Below are 19183 nucleotides of genomic sequence, written 5' to 3'. Positions count from 1 at the left end.
AGCTTATAGGTGCCTGGCTGGAGTACTTACGCGATGATGTATGGCCCTTCCCATGGCGAAGATAGCTTGTGGCGGTCCTTGTTGCTCTGGACAAGATGGAGCACCAGATCCCCTACATTAAAGGCCTGACCCCGCACCCGATGGCTATGATACCAATGCAACGCCTGCTGGTACTTGGCCGAGCAGAAGAGGGCAACGTCGCGTGCTTCATCAAGCTGGTCCATGGCGTCTTCGAGGAACTCCTTGGCCTCCAGCTCCTTGTACATCATGACCCTCGGCGCCCCATAGTCAAGATCGGTCAGAAGGATAGCCTCGGTGCTGTAGACCATGAAGAAAGGTGTATAGCCGGTCGCTTGGCTAGGGGTTGTCCTTAGGCTCCACAGCACCGCAGGGAGCTCTGCAACCCATTGCCCACCAAACTTGTTGAGTTTGTTAAAAAATTCTAGGCTTGATCGCTTGTAGAACCATGTCATTTGTGTGCTCCACTTACCCATTCGTGCGGGGGTGCGCCATGGTGACCTAGTAAACATGAATGTGGTACTCATCGAAGAACCTGAGGAATTTTTTCCCGGTGAACTGTGTACCATTGTCGGTGATGATTGAGTTCGGCACCCCCAAACCAATGGATGATGTCGTGGAAGAAGAGCACGGCTTGCTCGAATCTGATCTCGGTGATCGACCGCACTTCTATCCACTTTGAGAACTTGTTGATGGCGACAAGTAGATGTGTGTAGCCCTCGGGTGCCTTCTTGAGGGGCCCGACCAGATCAAGTCCCTAGATCGTGAATGGCCACGTGATGGGGATTGTCTAGAGTGCTTGGGCTACCAAATGTGTTTGCCGAGCATAGTACTGACACCCTTTGTAGGTGCGTACGATTTTCTTGACGTCGGCCACGATGGTCGGCCAATAGAAGCCTTGCTGAAACATGTTTCCAACGAGAGTCCTTGGCGCAGTGTGGTGTCCATAGGTTCTATAGTGGATATCCTCTAGCTGCCGCCTCCCTTACTCAGTAGGGATGCAGTGCTATAAGACCTTGGTGTGGCTCTTTTTGTAGAGCTCTCCCTCGAAGATGATGAAGGACTTAGCATGGCGCATGAGCCATCGGGCCTTCGTCTTATCTATTAGGAGCACCTCATGGATGAGGCAATCAAGGTAAGGGATCCTCCAGTCAGGCAAGGGGTCAGACCCTACTGCTGGATCTCCATGGCTTTCCCCTATTGGGTCTTCGTCGACCTCCATGACCTCATGGTCAGATGGAGCTGATAGGGGGTCAGCCCCCAAGCCTAGGGCGGGGAGCGCATCACTGGCCCAAGCCCCTAAGCCTAGATCAAAGGGATTGGAAGGAGCCGATGGTCGCCTAGCCCCCAAGCCCTATTCGGAGGGGTCAGGTGAAACCGATAGCCTATTTGTTGGCCTGTTCTAGCTCTTCATAGCGAACCAAGGGCTTGTGCTAGTCGTAGACAAAGACACCAACTAGGACTGGCTCCTGGCTAGACGCCATCTTTGCTAGCTCGTCGGCTGCCTCATTGAACCATCAGGGTATGTGGTCAAGCTCGAGGTCGTCAAACTTGTCCTCTAGCTTGTAAACTTCTTGGTAATATGCAGCCATCTTTGGGTTGTGGAAGCTTGACTCCTTCATGATCTGGTTGATGACCAGCTAGGAGTCGCCCTGGATGTCAAGCCATTGGATGCCCAACTCTATGGCAATGCCTAGGCTGTTGACGAGGACCCCATATTCAGCTACATTGTTTGAGGCAGGGAAGTGAAGGCGGACCATGTATTTCAACCGCACCCCGAGAGGTGAGATGAAGACTAGGCCCACGCCGGTGCCCTTCTTCATCAGTAATCGATCGAAGTACATCATCTAGTACTCCTAGTTGACGGCCGTCGAGGGCATTTGGACCTCAGTCCATTCCGCCACGAAGTCAGCTAATGCCTAGGACTTGATGGCCATCCGCGGGACATACGAAATGCCCTGACCCATCAACTCGAGTGCCCATTTCACGATCCTCCCCATGGCATCTCGGTTTTGAACAACCTCGCTGAGGGGGAAGGACGTCATGACTTTTACTGGGTGTGACTTGAAGTAGTGACACAACTTCCTCTTAGTGATGAGGACAGCATAGAGAAGCTTTTGGATCTAGGGGTAGCGTGTCTTGGAGTCAGACAAGACCTCACTGATGAAGTACATAGGACGTTGTACTTTGAGGGCGTGCCCCTCTTCCTCTTGCTCTACCACCAGGGCGACGCTGACCACCTACATGGAAGCCACAATGTAGAGCACGAGCGGTTCCCCCTCGGTCGGTGGGACCAAGACCGGGGCTTTCGTTAGGAGCCCCTTGAGCTTATCAAGCGCCTCCTAGGCTTCAGCCATCCATACGAAGCGATCAACTTTCTTTAGGAGCCAATAGAGGGGTAGGCCTCATTCATCGAGGCATGAAATGAAGTGGCTGAGTGTAGCGAGGCACCCCATAACCCGTTGTACCCCATTCATGTTCTGGATTGGGCCCATGCTCATGATGGCTGAGATCTTGTTTGGGTTGGCTTCGATGACGTGCTCAGAAATGATGAAACCAAGCAACATACCCCTCGGGACCCCGAAGGCATATTTTTTGGGGTTGAGTTTGATGTCATTCACTCGGAGCTTCACAAAGGTCAGCTCTAGGTCGGTCATGAGCTCGTCAATACGTTTGGATTTGACTACGATGTCATCCATGTAAGCCTCAATGGTCTGCCCGATGAGGTCACCGAAGCATTTAAGCATGCAACGCTGGTATGTTGCCCCCGTGTTTTTTAGACCAAACGACATCGTGACATAGCAGTATGATCCAAACAGGGTGATGAAGGAAGTTGCAAGCTGGTCGGACTCCTTCATCATGATTTGATGGTACCCAGAGTACACAGCAAGGAAGTAGAGGGTTTCACACCCTAAAGTTGAGTCGGCTACTTGATCTATGCGTGGCAAAGGAAATGGATCCTTCGGGCACGCTTTGTTGAGACCGGTATAATCAACACACATTCTCCATTTCCTACTTTTTTTTCTTACAAGAATGGGGTTGCCTAACCACTCAGGGTGATACACTTCCTTGATGAATTCGACCACCAAAAGCTTCACAATCTCATTGTCGATGGCCCTGCACTTCTTGTCAAAGCGGCGCAGGCATTGCTTCACTAGCTTGGAGCCTAGCTTGATCTTCAAGGTGTGCTTGGTGACTTCTCTCAGAATGCCTGGAATGTCAGAGGGTTTCCACGCGAAGATAACTCTGTTGACATGGAGGAAGTCGATGAGCGCTCTTTCCTATTTGGAGGAAAGCGTGGTGCTGATGCGAAGCATCTTGTCGTTGGGGCTGTTGGGGTCATAGGGACCTCCTTGATTCCTTCTATGGGTTCAAAGGTCCTAGCCGATCGCTTGGAGTTTGGTGCCTCCTCGGCGGTCTTCCCCTAGATGGCCATGAGCTCGGCGAAAGCGACGATTGCCACGACGTGGTCGCAACACTCCACCTCACACTCATAGGTGCACTAAAAGGAAGTGTCGATGGTGATGACCCCTCATGGTCCCAGCATCTTTAGCTTTAGGTAGGTGTAGTTGGAGACGTCCATGAACTTCACGTAGCGTGGCCGCCCTAGGATGGTGTGGTAAGTTCCGTGGAATCCCACCACCTCAAAGGTGAGGGTCTCTGTCCTTTAGTTGGTCGGAGTCCCAAAGGTGATGGGTAGATCAATTTGACCTAGTGGTGTGGCCTACTTTCCATGCATGATGCCATGGAAAGGTGCCTCGGTCGGCCGAATACGTGACCAATCGATGCCCATGGTGTCTAGCATTTCAGCGTACATGATGTTGAGGCCGCTGCCTCCATCCATCAGTAGATGGTGAGCCACTTTATGCCGATGATGGCTAAGGGATGCTCTCGGGGTGATCGGTCCAATCAAAGGTGATGGCAGACTCTGACAACCGGAGGAAGGCAGGCGTGGCTGGCTCAATGGCGTAGACCATGCGACGCGCTAGTTTCTGCCGGTACTTGGAGTCATAGGCCACTAGCCCCCCAAAGATCATGAGGCAGCCGTCAAGGGTCGAGAAACCATCGTCCTTCCCCTCAGGGTCGTTCGCCATTGGCTTGGGGTCTCCCCTCAGCTCCCCCTTGCTGGTACCACTGGATAGGAACCGCTTTATGGTACCACTAGATAGGTCCTTGTACAAAGTGCTTGATGGGGAAGGCATGGTTCGGGCACGGCCCCTCAAGCAACTTCTCGAAGTGGTCATGAGTGCCCTCAGCTAGCTTCTAACCCCCTTGTGGTCGGCTATGGCCATGAGTGAGCCCTTGCACTGCTGTTTGTTCTTTTTATTGCTAGGGCGGTTGGAGGCTCGTTCGCCAGTGTCCTCGTCCCACTTGGCCTTGTCCTTGGAGCGGTCAAAAATGGCTTCGACCGCCTCCTTGCTTGAGGCATGGCTAGTGATGATGTCAAGCAGCTCCTTGGTGGTCCTTGGGTCTTTGCAACCCAACTTGTGGACCAGGGACTCATAGGTGGTCCCTAACAAGAAGGCTCTGATGACGTCGACATCGGCGATGTCAGGTAGTTCGTTGCACTATCAGGAGAAGCACTAGATGTACTCATAGAGAGTTTCTCTTGACTTCTACTAGCAGTTCTTGAGGTCCCATGGGTTCCCAGAGCATGTATAGGTGCCTTGGAAGTTGCCCACGAAGATCTCCTTCAAATCCGCCCAACTATGGATGCAGTTGGGCGGGAGGTGCTGCAGCCATGTTTGAGCCGAGTCAGTGAGGAATAGGGGGAGATTGTGGATAATGAAGTTGTCACTATCCGCGCCACCAGCCTAGTTGGCAAGCCGATAGTTCTTGAGCCATAGCCCGGGGTTCATTTCCCCAAAGTACTTCGGGACATTGGTTGGTAGCCGATATCATGGCGAGAAGGGCACATTGAGGATGTGTCAGCCGAAGGCCTATGGCCCCGGTAGGCTAGGGCAAGGGCTTCGGTCCTCGATGCTATCGTAGTGCCTGCCCTGGTAAGGGAGGTAGCCGCGGTTGGCCTCCTCCCTCTTGTCGTCCTACCAGCACCGATGGGCGTTTAGGGTGTCACAGGCATCATGATCACGAGCGAGGCACTCATGCACCCATGCCACAACTCGCTTGTCATCATCGTGCGACATCTAGTGGACAGAGACATCCTTGCCGTGCTACCCCAAGGGCGTGCGGTGGCTAGCATCGAGTTTGCATCATTGGGACAATGAACTCTCTCTATTGCACCACGACATGTTTGAGTAACGTGTGGATCTCTCGGTGGGTCCAATGGTACTCGAGCGTTGTGGGCTTAGGGAGCCCCTAGAGCAAAGGCTGCCATGGCCGCTATGTTCTGGCTCGCTCGGGCGAGACATGGGAAGCCACTGTCGTCCTCAATGATCCTCTGGTTCACCTCGCGGGCCCTAGCACGTGCGCGCCCACCATCTCCCTGGCATGCAATCTCCTGCTCGAGCTCCACATGTTCTTGCTCGAGTTTGAGTCATGCTTCCTTGAGCTCCTAGCATTGCACTCGTAGGTGCTCTTCCCGCACGTGCGAAAAAGCCCCTGTGCCTTTGTCATCGCCGTCGTCGTCGTCTTACGGCAGGTCAGCCCCTCCCTTGTGGACACTCTCGACATGCCCTTTAGGGGGTCTCTGCCATGAAGCATTCCCATGAGGGGTGATGGCTTCCCCTACTAGAATTAGAGTCAGAGAGGGACTCTAAGTCTACCATGAGGAGGTCATGGAATGATTCCACGACATAGTCCGCCATACCCATGAACTCGTCGTTCGTAGGTGACGCAAAGATGCGCTGCGTCACGAGGCGACCTGTGGTCTCTATGGCATTGTGCAAGCCAAATGGGAATGCCATCGGGGTGCCCTGGGAGAGGTAATTCTAGGAGAGTGGCTCTCCTCCTATGAGCTAGGTTGTGACATTGGTGAAGGAGAAAGCGAGGCATTGCATGTCGTCCTGGGATGGCCGCGGTCCTAGGAAGGCGTCGACCTGGTGATCCAACCTCCCATAGTTGAAGTTGCGGAGCTAGTTGCCTCTGGGGGTTTGGGCCCTAGGTGTCGGATACCAATACTAGGGTACCCGAAGAGGAGGAACTAATGATAATCAGTATTGATTCACCCAAGAAATCAAGTGCGTGACTACGGCTTCAATCGGCCCCTAGGTGCACAGGCTCCGCCTTGCCTGACCACTAAGGCATGGGTCTCACCTCGACCGACCCTTGGGGTGTGGGCTCTACCTCACCCGATCGCTGGGGCATGGGCCCCACCTCGCCTGACCCCTTAAAAGGGATTTCACCTCGCCTGACCCCTAAGGGCACGGGCTCGGTCTTGCCCAATCCCTGGGGCATGGGCGTCATCTCGCTCGATGAGGGCCCACATCGCCTCCAACAACTATGGGTCAGAAGGTACAACCCCAAGGTCAAATTTCTGACACCAGGTAGGAAGCAGTCATGCCTCGATGTGACCCATGACCATGATAGGTCACTCTTGGAAGATCACATCGCCAAGAGTGATGGGTGTGAGGTCACTTTGCTGCCTACTCCCCGTACGGCCGCTGACTAGAATGTCGGTTCACAGCGTTGTCCGCCAGGATGGGATGGGACACCATGATTAGCTGATGGTGTTGGGGCATGGCACCAGTGGTGGATAGGAGCCCGGCTTGGAGCTGTCCCTGACACCATCTACAACATCGGTCGGACCCACATAAAGGAGAAGGACCCATCGGGCTTGGGGGCTTTCTTCTCCTTGACTTTTGTCCCTCTCTCTCTGTAACCTGCTCTTCCTCTTCGTCTATAAAAGGGGAAGCAGAACACCCCATGAAGGGCAGGTCCAAACATGGCTCTATACGCCTTGGACACCTAAGACATCTGAGCACTCACACACACACATAGAGACTTGGGACCTTCACCCTCTCTCGCCTATTTGTAACCCCTACTACAAGCTTTTGGTGCTAGTAACACAAGTAGCATTGTTGAACTAGACGTAGGGATATTCTGCCTGAACTAGTATAAATCTTGTGTCCTCTAAGCACACCATCCAAGCCAGACATGCAATCTCGAAATTTACTAGTTGGTAACTCGAAACACCAATAGTTGGTGCTCCAAATAGGGGCCTTTTGCACATCTCGACATCCTCATCAGGCTTCGGATGGCCAGCCATGGCATCAGCTGGGTCTCGGGAGTGTGCGTGTGCTTCGAGAGCCTAGACTTCATCATCATGATGTTGGGCGAGCTGACGTGGGCTCTTGCTACCATCTAGCCTCTCCATTTCACTGGCCTCGACATGATTGACGAGGTATTTGAGGAGCTGTAGCTGCATGTGCCCAGGGCCTAAACCCCCGGGAGCGACCAGCTCTGTGACTTTGACTATGGGTGGCTCGAGCGCCAGCTCGACACCTTCCTAGGGCCCCAACCATCTTAGGAAGATGTGCACCACCTCGTCTTCTCCTTCGCCAATGTCACAACCTAGCTCATCAAGGGAGGGCTGCTCTCCCTAGAATACCTCTCCCGAGGCACCCTAACAGCGTTCCCATTCAGCCTGCACAATGCCGTGGAGACCATAGGTCATGTCATGACGCAGCGCTTGCGTTCGTCACCTACAAACGGCAAGTTCATGGGTATGGCAGACTATGTCATGGAATTGTTCCACGACCTCCTCATAGTGGACTTAGAGTCCCCTCTGACTCTGAATCTAGTAGGGAAAGCCATCACCCTTCGTGGGAATGCTTCATGGTAGAGACCCCCAAAGGGCACGTCGAGAGCATCCATGAGGGAGGGGCTGACCTGCCGTGTGACCATGATGATGAAGGCACGGGGGCTTTTCCACACATGTGGGAGGTGCGCCTATGAGTGCGACACTAGGAGCTCAAGGAGGCATGGCTCAAACTCGAGCAAGAACGCATAGAGCTCGAGCAAGAGATCGCATGCCGAGAAGATGGTGGGCGCACACGCGCCATGGCCCATGAGGTGAACCAGAGGATCACCAAGGACAATGGGGGCCTTCTGTGTTTTGCTCGAGCAAGCCAGAACATAGTAGCTATGGTAGCCTTGCTCTAAGGGTGCCCTAAGCCCACAACGCCCGAGGACCGAGAGATCCGCACGTTACTCGAGCGTGTCGTGGTGCAGCAAGCAAAGAGCTCGTTGTCTAGACGATGTGAGCTCGATGCTAGTCACCACACACCCTCAGGGAGGCATGGCAAGGACATCTCCATCCACCAGGTGCCACGCAATGATAGGAAACGAGTTGTGGTCCCGGTGCGCGAGCGCCTCGGCTGCGATCGCGACATTCGCGACACCCTGAACGCCCGCTGGCGTAGACGGGATAGTGAGAGGGAAGTGGCCAATCATCTCTATCACCCTCACTAGGGCAGGCGCTATGATAGCGCCGAGGACCAGAGCCCGAGCCCTAGCCTACCGAGGCCTCAGGCCTTCGGCCGACACATCCTTAATGCGCCCTTTCCGCCACGATATCGGCCACCGACCAATGTCCCATAGTACTATGGGGAAACAAACCCCAGGCTATGGCTCGAGGACTATTGGCGTGCCTTCCAAGCCGGTGGTGCAGATAGTGATAGCTTCATTATCTATAATCTCCCCCTAGTCCTCGCCGACTCGGTGCAAACATGGCTGGAGCACCTTCCGCCCAATCGCATCCATAGTTGGGTAGACTTGAGGGAGATCTTCGTGGGCAACTTTTAGGGCACCTATGCGTGCCTTGGGAACCCATGGGGCCTCAAGAACTACCAGCAAAAGTCTAGAGAAACTCTTCGTGAGTACATTCGGTGCTTCCCCCTGTAGTGCAATGAACTGCTAGACATCGCCGACGCCGACGTCGTCGAAGCCTTCTTGTCAAGGACCACCTATGACTCCCTGGTGCACAAGTTGGGTCGCAAAGGCCCAAGGACCACCAAGGAGATCCTTGACATCACCACTAGCCATGCCTTGGTCGAAGAGGCGGTCGGAGCCATTTTTTACCGCTCCTAGGGCAAGGCCAATTGGGATGAGGACGCCAGCGAGGGCGCTTCCAACCACCCCAACAAAAAGAAGAGCAAGCAGCGACACGAGAGTTCGCTCATGGCCACCACTGACCACAAGGGGGGGGGGGTCGGAAGCCCATCGAGGTCGCCCCGACCACTTCGAGAAGCTACTCGAAGGGCCATGCCAGAACCATGCCTTCCCCGTCAAGCATCTATACAAGGACTATGCTCTCATGAAGCGGTTCTTATCCAGCAGCGCCAACAAAGGGGAGCCGAGAAGAGACCCCAAGCCGGTGGTGGATGACACTGATAAGAAGGATGATGGCTTCCCAACCCCTGATGGCTGCCTCATGATCTTTAGGGGGTCAGTGGCTTATGATTCCAAGCGCTGGCAGAAACTAGAGCGTCGCGAGGTCTATGTGACCAAGCCTGCCACACTCGCCTTCCTCTAGTGGTTGGAGTCTGCCATCACCTTCGACCGGACCAACCACCCTAACAACATCCCTCAATCGAGGAGGTATCCACACATTGTTGACCTGATCATCGACATGAAGCGGCTCACCAAGGTGCTGATGGACGAAGGCAGCGGCCTCAACATCATGTACGCTGAAACGCTGGACGCCATAGGCATCGACCGGTCGCACCTCTGGCCAACTGGGGCACCTTTCCATGGCATTGTGCCTGGAAAGCAGGCCACACTGATGGTGTAGATCGATCTGCCTGTCACCTTCAGGACTTCGACCAACTATAGGATGGAGACCCTCAGTTTTGAGGTAGTGGGGTTCCATGGAACCTACCACGCCATCCTCGAATGGCCATGCTAACTGAAGTTTATGGTTGTCCCCAACTACACCTACCTGAAGCTAAAGATACCAGGCCCATGAGGGGTCATCACCGTCGGCACTTCCTTCTAGCGTGCCTATGAGTGCGAGGTGGAGTGCTATGAGCACGCTGCTTCCTTCAAGCTCATGGCCATCCATGGGAAGACCGCTGAGGAGGCACCAGACTCCAAGCGGTCAGCTAGGACCTTTGAGCTCATAGAAGGAGTCAAGGAGGTCCCCATGGACCCCGATCGGCCCGACAGCAAGATACTCCACATCGGCACCACGCTTTCCTCCAAATAGGAAAGCGCGATCATTGACTTTCTCCACGCCAATAGAGATATCTTCATGTGGAAACCCTTGGACATGTTAGGCATTTTGAGAGAAGTTGCCAAGCACGCATTGAAGATCATGCTAGACTCCAAGCCAATGAAGCAACGCCTATGCTGCTTCGATGAGGAGAAGCGCAGGGCCATCGACGAGGAGATTGCGAAGCTTTTGGTGGCCGGATTCATCTATGAAGTGTATCATTCTGAGTGGTTAGCCAATCCTGTTCTTGTAAGAAAAAAGAGTGGGAAATGGAGAATGTGTGTTGACTACATGGGTCTCAACAAAGCGTGCCCAAAGGATCTGTTTCCTTTGCCGTGCATAGATCAGGTGGTTGACTCCACCTCAAGGTGCGAAACCCTCTGTTTCCTTGATGCGTACTCTGGGTACCATCAGATCATGATGAAGGAATCTAACCAGCTCGCAACTTATTTCATCACCCCCTTTGAATCATACTGCTATGCCATAATGTCGTTTGGTCTGAAAAACACTAGGGCCACATATCAGCGTTGCATGCTCAAGTGCTTCAGTAACCTCATCAGGTAGACCATCGAGGCTTACATGGATGACATCATAGTCAAATCCAAATGCACTATAACACCCCTAGATGACCGTCGACACTTCCTTCCAGTGCGCCTACGAGTGCGAGGTGGAGTGTTGTGAGCATGCCGCGGCAATCATCACCTCCGCCGAGCTCATGGCCATCCAGGGGAAGACCACCAAGGAGGCACCATACTCCAAGCGGTCGGCTGGGACCTTCGAGCCTATAGAAGGAGTCAAGGAGGTCCCCATGGAAGTCTGAAATGATAATAGACAATGCTATTTTGTCATTTAAATTTTAACAAAAATGCCTAAACATTAGTTTCATGTTTTGGTATCATTGGTTGCATCAAAGTGAGTGTTCGACCTTGGTATAAGTGGTTGTGGTGTTAGGTAGTACATTGTTCTCACAAAAATTGCCCAAACTACATTTGAACGCGTTGTGAACCTTGTCATTGACGTCCCGTTCATGAATTGGTACTCCTGTGGCGAGCTCATGTTGGCATGCTTCTATCTTCTTCTCGAGTTGTTCTTGCGATGTGTTGATTGCTTCATCGGGATGTTGGTACTGTGGGCTTGAGGATAGGGGAGTTGGTTGGATCTCGATTGCGATCATTAGCAGTTTTTACTCTGCTTTAAAAACTATGTGTGTTGTCATTTCGGTCGTTTGGCTCCTGTGGCCACGGTCACCACACAAACATGGCACCACGGCTGTCTGGCCATGGCCGCTGCTCTGCTAGCCAACCTCACTGGTGCCTGGCCACACATCAGGCTAGGGCTAGCAGCGCTCATCTCCATAGGACCAGGCTGGGGTTGCTACCAGCAAGGCTGTGCGTAGGCCGAGCCATCATCGTGGTGGCTGTCATCTAACCGACGTGTACCACTTCTGCCACTCGAGCCACCTACTCGCCAAGCCACTGCCTACCTCTGTAGTCACATTGAACAAATGCCCTATCGCGGTGTCACTACTTTTCCTCATGTCGTGTTGTTGCACTGGCTTGCGAGATGGTCCCGCACGCGGTCGCCACTCCTTGCCGCAGCCCATGTCCCACCATGGCTAAGCAGTCCATCATGGCACCCCTGATGCTCTCTCTCTCTAAGTCTCCCCTTGTGGATGCCTCACTTCATTATCACACCCTTGACCGAGGCAGCTTAGCCTTGAAGAGTTGCCGCCCCACCTGACCTTGCCGCTAATAGGATCGCCGCCTCACACACCAAATACGTGCAGTTTGGAGCACCGCACCTCAATTCAATGTACCAGTAGTTAGATAGGAAGGCCAGCCAGCAGCCAATCCTCACCTTGGTATAGCCGAGCGCTATGGGCCACCAATTGGGCATCTTTCTCACCGCTGGCTGGATGCACCGCCGTGCCCACGAAAGTGGGGTAAGACTCGAGTGAGTTCAATTGCTTATATCCACGAGCGCATTTGACCTACTCTATCCGGTGCTCATGCCAGTTGGCCAGGGTGTTGGTCAGGGGGTGGTGGCAAATGGGTGTCCAGTCTGGAGCACCGCCGTCCTGGTGGCTTGCATGTGGCTAGACCACCACGGCGCCCTCTAGCTTCAACCATCACCACAGCATACCGTGATGCTTCCCCACCGTCTTTATCCACCCGTTGGTGCTCTAAGTAGCCTGAACGGCTGTGCCATCACCACAGATAGCTGCTTGCGGCCATGGCTCATGCTGGTACGTCCCTAAGCCTGTAACTGCCACCTAGTCGTGCGTACTTAGCCATAAGTCGTAGTTGGTCTGTTATTGCTATTGCAGGTAGCCTAGCGTGGCCGGCTCAGCCGCCGTGCCGCCGGTGTGCTGCGCTGCCGCTCGTGAGCATGTTGGGGACTAGTGTAGTGAGAAGGCAACGTCTTTGAGGATGTTTTTCGCAAAACTTAAGACTGAGGGAACAGTGCGGCGTCGTAGCGTGTGTTTAATCAAAACAGTGGGGTCCTTTCTACAAATTGCGCTGTGCGCGTGGGCTCTCCACCGTGGGCCGTTTGTTGGGTCGGCCAGCTGTGCGTGCGGCCACTCCCGTGCGAAGTCATTGGGCTGCTGGGATGAATTGGTGTCGTCGGTCCTTCTCGTTTTGTAAAATATATCTTAATTTAGTTATGTGTTAAATTTGAAAATTCAATATAAAATGTTGTTGGAATCCAAAAATTGCGAAACCAATTTTGTTGAGTTCATAAAATCCTGATCTATCTTCTATTGTATTTTCTTCACATAATTTCATAGAATTTTTAAGAGTAATCTAATTAATTCGAGATATGTAATATTATTTAAACATAAACTTGTAGGAATTATTGTGATGGATTGGTAGCAGTGTTGACCCTGGAATTTTTACAGTAAATTCCTGACATTATTAGGTGCTCACCGTAATTTTTGTAGCTCGATAGGAATTAGTTTGTTAAGGTAAGTAAATGAGCCCTTGTACAAAAATATATATTTAATCAATCAAATGTCAAAATAATTGGGGGTTTATAGAACGAAAACATTTTCTAGAAATGAGCCTCGCTTGACCACGTGGATATATGGCTTAGTATGTTAGTCATTAGAGCTAGCTCGTTAGCTTATGAGGTGTAATCGTATTTTAGAGTTGCGGTTACCGTTGATTATTTACGTCCCTACGTTGCATCCGCATATCTCATGATAGGAGCAATGATGGGTCACGGAGTCGTCTGGAGTAACGGAAGCAGATGGTGACTTGATGATCATGCCACCATGATGAAAAGCTAACTTGGTTATATTTTACCCAGGCAAGCCCTAGTGCATAACCCCTATTATTCTGCACTTTATTTTATGCTTGTGCATTAAGTTTAAGGAGTTGAATGAAACCCACTTACATATATTTATCCTTATCCCATGAGTCTTACTAGTATGACAGGATCATGTAGATTGCTATGCTATAGGACCTCAGTAGAAGTCGAGTGATTACCTGTCACTCATGAGAGATAGGAAAGATATAATTATTATTACTATTATCATGTTACTATCACATGAAATATATCAGGGTAATAAATGGAGACCGGGTGAGACTATACTTTGGATGTGGATTTGGACTTGGTTAGGCAACTGAGCGAGGCTTTGGTTGCATTTGTCCCGCCTATGTTGATTGAGGACCGTCCATTGCTATGGATGGTAGTTAGGTCACAGACTTATTGTCATGAGAACATACTTGCTTATGGAAGCAGGAAGACTTTATCACTCTCTTGTCATGGGTTCTAGCTCTTTCCGGACCAACCTTTAGGGGTGGCTTTTGGGTGGAGGTCTAAGCACCGCACCGAGTCCGGGACTCAGGTGTGGGGGCTTGGAGTCCAAGTTTGGATAGGGACCTAGACCCCTTGACAGGAGTTAGACGAGTTGGTCTTGTTTGTGCCTGGGGTACAAACAGGGTGTGTGTTTTGGGATACCCAGTTAGGATATATTGGTTCGCAAACCATCGTGTGAGATGGTATGACTTGGCTATGGTCTAGCACCATAGTTAGAACTAAAATATAAAAGATGATAAAATGGTTCTGATTGCTCAACCCTTGCTTAAAAGTAGCATAGGTGCTTACCTAGAATGGTTAGATAATGAACTAATGATGACCGCTAATAAAATTGAATATAAGGATGCATGTTTAGTAATGCTCCTACAGATGCAATAAACCCACAAGCTAAATAGCCTTGCATATCTTTGGAGTCTTTTATTTTCCTCCTATCGGGTAAGTCTTGCTGAGTACAATCGAGTACTCAAGGTTTTATTCCCCCTGTTATAGGTGACAGGTGAATGCTAGGCTGATACTTGCGTGTGGAAACCTCCTGGTGGGCTCAGCAAGGATTTCCTTATGATTGCGAATGTAGAGTTATTTATAACTTTCACCCAAAAATGTTTTACAATGGAAAAACTTATAACCTGTTATTATGTATACAACTGATCATCATGTTAATGTTTAACTTGTCATTAAATGATTTTATTTTTGCTAAAACTCTGATAACATTGTATAATATGTTGTTATAGCCATTTGGTGTAATACTCTGATGTTGCATTAAAAGAGATGTAAGAAATGGTTAGGGATGCTGTAAGCTTTATCCTCTCATTTATGATAATGATAGAAAATGTGGATTTTCGAGTTCTCCCTTGTGGTGTGCTCGATAGAACTACATAGTTAAGTGCTCCCTCTTGGGTACTTAGTGTCTAATAGAAGACAAGTACCCTTGGAAGGGCATTAGATTAGGCGGTTCTACCACATGCACCAATTAGCTTGGGACCAACCTTGAGCTAACCTTCGTGAAGCTTCGAGCAAATGACATCAAACTCAACCCCAAAAAATGCATCTTTGGGGTTCTGAGGGGTATGCTGCTTGGGTTCATCATTTCTGAGTGCGACATCGAAGCCAACCGAGAAAAAATCTCAGCCATCACGAAGATGGGCCTGATACAGAACATAAAGGGGGTACAACGGATCATAGGGTGCCTCACCGCACTTAGCCGCTTCATCTCATGTCTCGTCGAATGAGGCATTCCCCTTTATCGACTTCTAAAGAAAGCCGACCACTTCGAGTGGACATCCGAGGCCCAAGAGGCGCTTGATAAGCTCAAGGAGCTCCTGACAAAGGCCCCGATCCTAGTTTCCCCGACCATCGGGGAGCCACTCCTGCTCTATGTTGCGGCCACCACACAAGTGGTCAGCGCTGCGCTAGTAGTGGAGCAAGAAGAAGAGGGACACGCCCTCAAATGACAACACACCATGTACTTTATTAGCGAGGTCTTGTCCGATTCTAAGACTCGCTATCCTTAGATCCAAAAGCTCCTCTATGTCATCCTCATCACCAAACAAAAGTTGCGCCACTACTTTGAGTCGCACCCCATGATGGTGGTGACATCATTTCCCCTCGGCGAGGTCGTCTAGAACCAGGATGCGACGGGAAGAATTGTCAAGTGGGCTCTCAAATTGATGGATCAAGGCATTTCGAACGTCCCACGGACTGTCATCAAGTCCTAGGCGCTGGTGGACTTCGTGGCGGAATGGACCGAGATCCAAATGTCGTCGATGGCCGTTGATCAAGAGTACTGGACCATGTACTTCGATGGTTCACTGATGAAGAAGCATGCCGACATGGGGCTAGTTTTCATCTCACCCCTTGGGTGTGCATGAAATACATGGTTCGCCTTCACTTTCCCACCTCAAACAATGTGGCTAAATATGAGGCCCTCATCAATGGCCTACGCATTGCCATAGAGTTGGGCATCCGATGGCTTGACATCCGGGGCGACTCCCAGCTGGTCATCGACCAGGTCATGAAGGAGTCAAGCTATCGCAACCCAAAGATGGCTGCATATTGCCAAGAAGTCCAAAAGCTAGAGGACAAGTTCGACGGCCTTGAGCTCAACAACATCCCCCGATGGCTCAACGAGGTAGCCAATGAGCTAGGGAAGATGGCGTCTGGCTGGGAGCCAGTCCTAATTGGCATCTTTGCCAGTGACCAGCATAAGCCCTCGGTTCACTGCGAAGAGCCAGAGTAGGCTGACAACAGGCTATCGGTTTCACCCGACCCCTTCGCCTAGGGCTCGGGGGCTAGGCGACCATCGGCTCCTTCCAACCCCTTCAGTTTGGGCTTGGGAGCTAGGGCCGGTGACATACTCCCTGCTCTAGGCTTGGGGGCTCACCCCCTATCAGCTCCACTCGACCCTGAGGTCATGGAGGTCAACGAAGACCCAACAGAGGAAAGCCATGGAGATCCAGCGGCAAGGTCCAACCCCTTACCTGACTAGAGGATGCCTTACCTCGATTGCCTCATCCATGAGGTGCTCTCAATAGATAAGATGGAGGCCTGATAGCTCACGCGCCATGCTAAGTCCTTCATCATTGTCGAGGGAGAGCTCTACAAAAATAGCCACACCAAGGTCTTGTAGCGCTGCATCCCTACTGAGCAAGGGAGGTGGCTGCTGGAGGATATCCATAGTGGGACCTGTGGACACCACGCCATGCCAAGGACTCTTGTTTGAAACATGATTCAGCAAGGTTTCTACTGGCCAACCATCGTGGCCGACGTCGAGAAAATCATACGCGCCTACGAAGGGTGCCAGTACTATGCTTCGCAAACACATTTGCCAACCCAAGAGCTCCAGACGATCCCCATCACATGACCATTCATGGTCTGGGGGCTTGATCTAGTTGGACCCATCATGAAGGCGCCTAGAGGCTACATGCATCAGCTTGTCACCGTTGACAAATTCTCAAAATGGATAGAGGCGTGGCCGATCATCAAGATCAAATCCGAGCAAGCCATGCTCATCTTCTGTGACATCATCCATCAGTTTAGGGTGCCAAACTCTATCATCACCGACAATGGCACACAGTTCACCGAGAAAAAATCACTAAGGTTCTACGATGAGTACCACATTCATGTTGATTGGGCCGCCGTGGCACACCCCCGCTTGAACGGGCAAGTCGAGCGTGCGAACAGCATGGTCCTACAAGGGATCAAGCCTAGGATCTTCAATAGATTCAACAGGTTCAGTGGGTGATGGGTCTTAGAGCTCCTCATGGTGCTGTGGAGCCTAAGGACAACCCCAAGCTAGGCGACCGGCTACACGCCTTTCTTCATGGTCTATGGCTCCGAGGCTATCCTTCTGACCGATCTCGACTATGGGGCACCAAGGGTCATGATGTACAAGGAGCTGGAGGCCAAGGAGTTCCTCGAGGATGCCTTGGACCAGCTCGATGAAGCATGCGGCATTACCCTCCTCCACTCAGCCAAGTACCAGCAGGCGTTGCACCGATATCACAGCCGCCGGGTGCGGGGGCGAGCCTTCAACATTGGTGATTTGGTGCTCCGCCTCATCTAGAGCAACAAGGATTGCCACAAGTTATCTTCGCCATGGGAAGGCTCGTACGTCATTGCAGAAGTACTCTGGCCAGGCACCAACAAGCTCAAAATGGTCGATGGTTGAGCCTTTGCCAACGCCTCGAAGATTGAGCAGCTATGTTGCTTCTACCCTTAGTTTCTTCCAAGTCATCAGCACGCTTATGTAAAATCATGTTTCTGAACTAAAAGGTACTTTCCCTTATCAGTTTCGTTATCGCTTCCTCGGTTCTTAGTGACACCCGACCCTAGCAACGGCCAGGGGTCGGGCCTCATTTGGGGGTTGATAGGGGAATACTCTTGATTGGAAACACCTTAAGCACCTGACCCCCTCCCTACGTTAAAGAGCCTAAAAAGTAAAAGTCACGGAAACTAACTTTGAGAAAAACCGGACGGACTGCTAAAACACCTACGCCTCGACAGCTACGACGTTTTTTGCTCCCCGGCGTGATCAAAGTTTTTTCACCCACAACTTGAGCTTGGCAGACTCAACGTCGAAAGGGATCGGGTTGGGTAGACTTGATTTACATTCAAAATATAAACTTGTTCATCACAAGTTCACATCACACTCCTTTAGAAAAGGACAAGCGTTTAAGACAATGAAAAATACTTGTTCATTACATGGTTGGTGTCTCTATGGCCTGAATCTGCCTAACTAACTAACCCCTCTAGGGGAGTACTATGTCTTATATTCTGTCAGCCAGGTCCTGCGAGAAGGAAGCCACCACCGTCTCTATCTCCTCCAGCTCATGGTCCTCATAACCAGGCGCATAGCCGAGGCTCATCGCCCGTAGATCAATGATGTCCCCATAATGGGAATGAGCAATTGTGAAGGACCGATTGATGCCGGCGTGGAGGGCATTCCTCTCGAGCTGGCGTGCTCGAGCCATGATCTCGATGGCACGAGCCATGAGCAAGCTAGTCCCCTCTGACTGCACCACTTTAAGGTCATTGTAGACCACTCTGAGGGCAGCGCTTAGGATACTAAGCTTGTCACTCTCCGCCTAAAGATTTCTCTTGACCTCAGCGAGCTCCACCTGGCCCCAAGCTAGATCCGCAATGAGCCCAGCAGAGATGGTCTCAGCCTCTAGCTTTTGGGTCGTCTCCCTTTCAAGCTCAACTTGGAGGGAACCAACTCACTGCTTTGTGGCATCGTGCTCTTGGTAGGACTGGCTACACTCATTTTGGGCCATGTTGTGCTCCGAACGAAGCCTCTCCACGGTCTAGAACAACCCGTCCCGCTCCTTGCGCAGTCGATCAATCACTGCGGCATCCTGGCTCGCCCTTGTCTCCAGGGCCATGAGCTTCTCCTCGGCCCCCAGCTTTAGGTCCCTCTCTTTCTCAACCTTTCCTAGGAGGTTGAGGATCCACTGGCGGGCTTCGGCGTTCCTCTGAAGCAACTCATCCCCCTCCTTCTGGATCTGCATGGCCTCTTTGTCATCCATGCACGACCTCTACGATAGGTCCGCAAACACCCTCTCTGAGTCATCGATGTGACGACGGGCCTTAGCCTCCTAGACCCGAAGGTTGGTAGCCTCCTCGATGAGGGGGATCAGTTCGGCCACCCTCTGCTAGGTGGTGGCAAGCTACACGGCCACCTCCCCATGTAGTCATGCCTCCTTGATGAGCTGATCCCGGGCGTCCTTCTGC

General features: G+C 51.7%; 1 protein-coding gene across 1 annotated transcript; it reads left to right on the top strand.

Moving 5' to 3' along the window:
- The first annotated feature begins 9550 nt into the window (after positions 1-9550).
- On the top strand, positions 9551-10952 carry LOC136460266 (uncharacterized). Its single transcript, XM_066460037.1, has 3 exons — positions 9551-9674; positions 10197-10381; positions 10758-10952. Exons 1-3 carry the CDS (start codon positions 9551-9553, stop codon positions 10950-10952), a joined length of 504 nt encoding a protein of 167 aa, XP_066316134.1.
- The last annotated feature ends 8231 nt before the right edge of the window (positions 10953-19183 follow it).

The sequence above is a fragment of the Miscanthus floridulus genome, chromosome 6 (assembly GCF_019320115.1).
Source record: "Miscanthus floridulus cultivar M001 chromosome 6, ASM1932011v1, whole genome shotgun sequence".
Classification (NCBI taxonomy): domain Eukaryota; kingdom Viridiplantae; phylum Streptophyta; class Magnoliopsida; order Poales; family Poaceae; genus Miscanthus; species Miscanthus floridulus.
The sequence above is the reverse complement of the archived record's forward strand: the minus strand, read 5'-3'. Positions and strand labels throughout refer to the sequence as shown.

Excerpts from the sequence above, each read along its gene's own strand:
- LOC136460266 (XM_066460037.1), top strand. The coding sequence starts at position 9,551 with ATGAAGCGGCTCACCAAGGTGCTGATGGACGAAGGCAGCGGCCTCAAC. Across the intron at positions 9,675-10,196 it reads AACTGGGGCACCTTTCCATG|GCATTTTGAGAGAAGTTGCC; the intron begins GCATTGTGCCTG and ends TGGACATGTTAG. Across the intron at positions 10,382-10,757 it reads GGTTAGCCAATCCTGTTCTT|ATGACCGTCGACACTTCCTT; the intron begins GTAAGAAAAAAG and ends TAACACCCCTAG.